The sequence below is a fragment of the Mus caroli genome, chromosome 13 (assembly GCF_900094665.2).
Source record: "Mus caroli chromosome 13, CAROLI_EIJ_v1.1, whole genome shotgun sequence".
Classification (NCBI taxonomy): Eukaryota; Metazoa; Chordata; class Mammalia; order Rodentia; family Muridae; genus Mus; species Mus caroli.
Genome location: NC_034582.1, coordinates 50,697,431 through 50,705,322, shown reverse-complemented (window position 1 = coordinate 50,705,322; position 7,892 = coordinate 50,697,431). Strand labels below are relative to the sequence as shown.

The window sequence follows — 7,892 nt, the reverse complement described above, 5'->3', positions numbered from 1 at the left end:
AAAACAAAGAAAACTCAGGCAGGTATGGGAATGGATACCTGTAATTCCAGCATGTAAGGGGCAAGGGCAAGAGGACAGGCACATGTTCAAGAAAAGAAAAAGAAAAAAGGACACAAACATAATTCGGGGATCTAAATAGCTTACCAGAAGGTATGAATGAGTGAGCTGAGACCAGGAATTAACCTGCTTTGTAGGTTTTTATTTTATAGTCTGACCTCCCTCATTCCGGGATGCTATAAGAGTCCTATTGAGTCAAACTGCAGCAACACCAACTAGATCATGAGCATACTCATTAAACTGTCAGTGGCACTGCTGATAACCAGTTACATTATTGCAAAGAAATAGCTTCTTACAATGAAGTCATCCCTAGTACTGTACCTACCATTGTACAGGGAAGACATACCATTGCTCCTAATATAAAAGTTTAGAAAAGTGGTACCTTTGGCCTCACACCCAGGAAGCCACTGCAGTTGGGCGCTCCACATTTACAGACGGTTTTTCCATTCCCAAGACACTCTAGGTTGTAATTGAAGGTAAGTTCAGTGCCTGCATAAGAGACCACAGAAATATTAACATATACGGTTATACTATTTCTTAATTATTTATATGTGACATTATATAATGTCATTATTAGCTACTAATAATTTTATTTGATTTTTTTGCTTTTGTTTGAAAAAGGGTCTCTCTATATAGTCCTGGCTATCCTGAAACTCACTCTGTATACAAGGCTGACCTTGAACTCAGAGATCTTCCTGCTTCTTCCTCTGGGGCACGTTGGGATTAAAGGTATACAACATCATAGCCGGTTAAGAGTATTTTTAAGAGAACAAAAATTTAAGTATGTTATTAATTAGCTAACTTGACAGAAATTTCAGCAGCTTAATATTTAAAATAACCCTTGCCATTAAAGTATGACTTCTTTCAATTTTCAATTATTTAAATTCAAAATACGCTAACTCACTAACAAAAACAAAGGCACAACTTGAGGGTAGGATGTTGGTGCACGCCTGTGATCCCAGCACTCAACAGAGTGAGACCATATCTTAAGACAACAAAACAAAGGGGCTGGAGAGATGGCTCAGCAGTTAAGAGCACTGACTGCTCTTCCAAAGGTCCTGAGTTCAATTCCCAGCAACCACATGGTTCCTCACAACCATCTGTAATGAGATCTGGCACCCTCTTCTGGAAGGTCTGAAGACAGCTACAGTGTACTTATATATAATAAATAAATCTTAAAAAAAAAAGACAACAAACAAAACATGTCTGAAGAGCTGCCTCACTGGTTAAAGCAGGTGCTGTTCAGGCCCAAGGCCCTGTGCCTGAATCATAAGAATCCACATGAAAACTGAGGAGTGGAGACTGAGAATCCTCGTGCAGGAAGCTTAGTGTCAACAGAAAGGCGAACAAAGAAATCCTATCTCAGAACAAGGTAAAGGCACCAGCTGATATCCTCTGATCTCCACATGCTCAGTGTGGCAAGGGTACGCCCCATCGCCCTCTATCAGAGGGCACACAAGCAAATTTAAAGAACACCTGCCAGTTATGTGTGCCAGGAATGTACCTTATCTGGAAGCATTCAAGGAAAGAGGCATTTTACTACAAAGTAATACTATCAAGAGAGTAAGAATACATATTGGTGATACCTGCCCATTATGACATAATATGATTAGGTGATCTGAACTTGTGTTGGCTTCATGCATTCACAGTGTCATGTGTAGATCAGGTATGCCTCAAACCAGCTGAGGAACTGTCTGAGGCCAAATATTCCACTTTATAAATGGAGAAATAATATAAATCGACTGAAAGAATACAACACAATACCCACAGCAGTAAGTAAAATTTAAAGATCACTATAGAAGACTTGCCTAATATGTGAGAAACCCCGGGTTTATCCCTAGCCTCTCCAAAACTAGGGGAAAAAATATGCAGACTGACACTCTTATTTTTTATTTAAAAATTTAAAACATTGTGTGTCCACATCTTTAATCCCAGCACAGGAAGACAGGCATTGCAGACCTCTGAGTTCAAGGGTAGCTGGTCTACATAGTAAGCTTCAGCCCAGCCAGTGCTACACAGTGAGATCTTGTCTTAATCAAACCACCACCAACCACCCAAAGGATAATAGAGAGCTGGAGAGAATCTGGTTAAGAGTATTCACTAATCTTTAAGAGGACCTGAGTTCAGATCCCAGCACCAATATCTAGCAGATCACATACCTTTAACTAGCAGTTCTAGCTCTGGTGTCCCCTTCTGCACTCCATTGGCAACCATGCACACTTAACACACTTATACACACATAGGCATAAATTAAAAAAAAAATCTTAAAAACAACAATACAACAACAAACTGCCAAAGCTAGTCTGCAATCATGGCCCTTGCAAAATTATCTTTAAAAAATCATGTACTTTCTGTACATTTAAAAACTATGACACGAGTGACCACAGAGTGACTGTTCAAACTTTAGGCCCAATTAAATATCCACTTCCACATACCTTGGTTTTAGGTTGTCATACAATAAAAATGTGACAGATAGCGTAGTATCAAACTACTACTCACTCATGTCAAGTTTACTCCCAATTTGGAATCTCAGACTTGCTGGCTTAAATCATTTGACTCCTACATTCTTACAGAAAATGACCATGATAAAACCTAGTAGTGTCAAAACCACCAGTTCTTAGTGGCTTTATAAGATAACCGTGGAGGCTGCTGACGAGTTCAGTGGTACCATGCTTTTCTAGTATACACAAAGGCCTCAGGCTGACTCCTGACCCCATGACTTGAATCTACTACTCCCTTAAGATATGGAGATGGGGGTGCTGGAGATAGCAGTTAAGAGCACAGGCTTTCCTTCCATAGTCTTTGAGTTCAATTCCCAGCAACCACATGGCAGCTCACAACTGTCTACAATTCCAGTTCCAGGGAATCTGACAACAATGCATATAAAATAAAAATGAATTATTTAAGGACAAAAGAGCAGAAGGGAGGGGGAGTCTTCTTAAGAAAAAGAAAAGGTATGTAGATAGAAGAGTCTTTGGTTCACACGGTGCGTTTATGGCAAATGTGGAAGGTAAGATGAAAGAGGAGACTGGAGGAGCTACAAGTTTCTAAGGTAGGACAATTTTGGGGTACTTAATATTTTTTTTTAAAAAGATTTATTTATTTATTATATGTAAGTACACTGTAGCTGTCTTCAGACACTCCAGAAGAGGGCACCAGATCTTGTTACGGATGGTTGTGAGCCACCATTGTGGTAGCTGGGATTTGAACTCTGGACCTTCGGAAGAGCAGTCGGGTGCTCTTACCCACTGAGCCATCTCACCAGCCCTTGGGGTACTTAATATTAATGCTAATCTCAGCACTCAGAAAGCAGAAGCTATGAATTCAAGGCCAGCCTGGGCTACACAGTGAATTCTAGTCCAGCCATGGTTACATAGTGAGACTCTGTCTCAAATTAAAATAAAAGAAAGATTACCAGGTGTGGTGGCATACAGGAGGAAGAGGCAAGCAGATCTCTGTGAGTTTAAGGCCAGCCTAGTCTACAAAGTGAGTCTAGGACAGCCAGGGCTATAACACAGAAGAAAGCTCAAGAAAAAAAAATTAGAGGACTAGAAAATTTTTATCCTGACAGTCATTATGCTAAATAAAAGAAACTTGTTACAAAAGAACTAACTACTATATGATTTTATGTATATAAAGTTCCTTCAAAGCCAGGCACAGTTGCTCATGCTTTAATTCTAGCAGAGGCAGGTGGGTTCACAGCTAGTCTGGTTTATACAATGACAAAAACAAAAACTGAAACTGTGGGTTGAGAGATGGCTCAGTGATGTTGTTAACAGCACTGATTCTGCTTCTACAGGACTGGGGTTTAAATCCCAGGATCCACAAGGAAGCTCACAACTGCCTGTAATTCCAGTTCCAGGAGATCTGAGACCCTAACACAGACATATACACAGGCAAAACATGAATGCTCATAAAATTAAAAAAACATGTCCATACAGTTTCTTTCTCTCTCTTTTTCAAGACAGGGTTTCTCTGTATAGCTCTGGCTATCCTGGATCTCACTCTGCAGACCAGGCTGACCTTTAACTCACAGAGATCTGCCTGTCTCTTCCTCCTGAGTGCTGGGATTAAAGGTGTGCACCAATACACCAACACCACCTGGAGAGTCTTACATGTCTATGTATCCTTGGGAACTAGGAGATCTTTCTGAGTGAATGACAGAAGATATTTTGATGATAAATGAAGAACTTGGAAGTCACGATCTCAGCCGCAGAATCTTTAAATGATTCTTACCTGCTTTAATGTCACTCAAAGCAAAAAGACCAACACGGGTATCTCCATTCACCGACCACTTCTGTGTCTCACAATTAGGCTGGCAGCAGTGATTCATGAAGCGAGCGTAGTTCCCTTTAGGACCAGCATCAATGATTCGATCCTAGAATTTCCAAGAAAAGCTACTGATCAGATTTCCTGAGACTTCTGCTATATTGAAAATTAGACTATTCTCCCTCATAAGATGAAGAGGGTGCTTTTAAAGTAAAAAAATTTCACCCATGGAGCAGTAAGTATCAGCACCAATTCCATTTGGAAGGTCATGCTTCAGACATACTCAAGAGGATACTAAACTACGCAGGTCTAACAATATGCTGTGGCAAGTTGACCTGGGTACTCTAATACACATTGAAGTTTATGAACCATGGTCCCAGAGAAGCAACAGCTTATTCCATTTTGTAGTTAAAAAGTTTCCAGATCAGGGACACATTAAAAATTATCTAATCAAGTTTAAATACTTCTAACTCCCTACCCCAGACAATCATCAGAATGTCTGGCAGTAAGAATTCATAGTTTCTAGAGTACAATTTAACATATGTCTCCAAGGTACCCGGCCGTGGTGGCACACACACTCGGGAGGCAGAGACAGGCAGATTTCTGAGTTCAAGGCCAGCCTGGTCTACAAAGTGAGTTCCAGGACAGCCAGGGCTATACAGAGAAACCCTGTCTTAAAAAACAAAACAAAACAAAACAAAAAAAAAACAAAAACAGTAGCAAAATTATGGTTATGAAACAGCAATGAAAATTATTTTGTGGCTGAGGGTTACCGCATGAGAAACTGTATAAAAGGCTGCAGAATAAAGAAGGTAGAGAAACAGTGCTACACATGACCCCAATGACACACTAATTCAATATTAACACATTAGTCCTCCAGTACATAAAATGAAAGGGTAAAGAACTGTTACCTCTTGTGCCTTTTCATTTACTTTTATGGCATAATAATCCTAGCTTATATTAGAGAACTCAAAAAAGAGTACTAAAAACAGCTTTATTGTCTTTTTGTTATGGGTAAAGAACCAATCTAAGTCTCTCCAGAATCAAAACTCCAGAAACTTGTCGAGAACACAGACAAACAGTAGAACTCAGGCCGGCCTGGGATGCATTACTTACTTTATCCAGCGTGAGCATATAGAAATTAGTGATGTCGTGCTCTTGTGCGTAACGGATCCGAGCTCTGCACTCTTCTTCATCGATTAGCTCACCCACATATTCGTTCACAAACTCTCCCTAGAATTAGAAATTGCTCATAACTTAATAATAAAAGAATACTGCTGCTTACATGTACATCTTTTATTTTAAAAAGTAATAAATACGGATAATTCTCCCAACGAAGATTATATACATTTTACTATTTATATTTATGCTGCCTTAATCACTTGATGAAGTAAATCACTCCTCACTCCCACCAGCAGAAAGTCTCAGGCTGCAAGCACCAGTGCACCAGACTGAGGAGTAACAATAAAAAACAAGCCAGTGAGGCCTCCTGTCTGAGGCCTAGAGAAAGTTTCTCTACAGCCTCCTCTGCTGCTTCCTTCCCTCCTACATTTCACACATTCCCCATGTGGATAGCACAACTATATTGGCATTTACAAAAGAATCCAAGACCTTCATCTTAATCTTGGCTGTAAACAAGATTAAGTATTTGGTAAATAACTAAACAGATCAGGCTATATTCACCATGTTTCCTAGAAATCTCAACAAAATTCTTTAGAAATTATAAAGAGGTTTATATTTTTCATCCATGATGTACAATATTATTTGTTAAACTTGAGCAGCCTGGTAACTCTCTTTGGAAAAGCCCGTTCCTACATCCCTGGGCACGTCTCACTTCCTTCCTAAGCAACTTTCTTAAATTCTAGTGTTTAAAGGATTAAATGAGGAAGGAGGTGGCAGAAGTCATCCAGATCACATACTAAAGACGTCCTGCATTTTTCCTGGGAAAACTCCTCACTGCGTGTCACACTTAATAAACCTAAGATGCTTTCTCTCCATTAAAATAGTAAGACAATAACTATCTCTTTTTCCTCATCTTCACTACTGGCTAAGGAATTTCCACAAAAGAGTAAATAATCTCACAACGCCTCTATGACTTTGCTTGTCCTTTATGTAGTTAATACGATCACTGTAAGGTCTTTGGATGACAAGATCATCCATTCTCAAGCCCCTACACTCTGGTGCTCACTATAATTCCTTACTGTGTGTTCTCTGTTATATTTCTCATATCGTCAAGACGAATCATTTTTTTAAAATTTATTTATTTTATGTATGTGAGTACACTACTGTAGCTGTACAGATGGTCGTAAGCCTTCATGTGGTTGTTGGGGATGGAATTCTTAGGACCTCTGCTCGCTCCGGCCCAAAGATTTATTACTATACATAAGTACACTGTACTGTAGGTGACTTCAGACACACCAGAAGAGGGCTTCAGATCTCATTGTGAGCTACCATGTGATTGTTGGGATTTGAACTCAGGGTGTCTGGAAGAGCAATCAGTGCTTTACCCGCTGAGCCATCTCACCAGCCCGGAACCAATTTTATCATGCAACTAAAAAACAAAAACCAAAAAAAAAAACAAACAAAAAAAACCTCATACGTTTTGTTTACCTTCTTAATATCTGTTTTTGTTCGGAGACCCCAGCCCCTTTGTAATGTGCGGAAAATTTCAACATCTGGATACTGGCGCTTGCTGAAGCACTGGTTCTGACAGCGAACTCCTGCAGGACACACTGTTGGGTGGCACTCATAGAGCAGCATCCGGTTGATACACTCTGAGTCTATCCCACAGGGGTTCTCATCAGTAGCTTTACAATTGCACCGGGGAATTTCTGACAAATCTGCAGTGAAGATCTGTACCCTGCCAATAGGACGGTTCACCTGAAAAGGCACACAGGATCATATAGGACACGTTAGCATAAAGCAATTCAGGAGCTTTAACAGACAAGTAGCACTTCCCTGAAGTTATAGGACACACTTTATATGATTGAAGAAATCAAGACTCAGGTAGTCCATGCAATAATAATGCCAGAGTTGATACATGAATTGTAAATTTCAAGCCAGGTGTGCTGGTATATGCCTTTAATCCCAGCTAATGGAAAAATGAAGAAAATCAAAAGTTAAAGGCAAGCTCAGACAACTAAGATCCCAATTTCCAAATTTAAAAGGATAGGAGACTGTAATTTAGTTGTAGAATTCTTGACTACAAACTCTAGTACTAGGGAACAAATCAATTTCAAAGTTGCTAGGCCAAAAGAATTTTAAACCAGGTTTTAAAAAATAAAACCCAGAGTCTGAATATAGATGATGCTATATAAGCTAATATATACAAATAACCACTTTGTGGTTTTACAGTGGAATCCTTCAGTAGGTAAGGAGCTGACTGCCAGGTCTGAAAAGGAGAGGACTGACTACCGTAATTGTGTTGGCAATGCCAATCAAGTACTTTTTCTTCTTTTATGCTCTCAACTCTCTCATTTTTTTTTTTTTTTTTTTTTTTTTTGTTTTTCAAGACAGGGTTTCTCTGTGTAGCCCTGGCTGTCCTGGAACTCACTCTGTAGACCAGG

General features: G+C 39.6%; 1 protein-coding gene across 8 annotated transcripts in view; it reads right to left on the bottom strand.

Annotated features, from left to right (window-relative positions):
- The window catches only part of Nsd1 (nuclear receptor binding SET domain protein 1), a 106,833-nt gene that overhangs the window by 11,247 nt on the left and 87,694 nt on the right, over window positions 1-7,892 (bottom strand). For all 8 annotated transcript variants that reach the window (XM_029468505.1, XM_021180996.2, XM_029468506.1 and 5 more), the window contains 4 exons: window positions 6,937-7,206; window positions 5,443-5,559; window positions 4,294-4,435; window positions 440-546 (listed from right to left, as the gene is read on the bottom strand). In XM_029468505.1, the coding sequence (XP_029324365.1) occupies window positions 440-546; window positions 4,294-4,435; window positions 5,443-5,559; window positions 6,937-7,206 (636 nt within the window). The remainder of the gene's footprint in view (window positions 1-439; window positions 547-4,293; window positions 4,436-5,442; window positions 5,560-6,936; window positions 7,207-7,892) is intronic.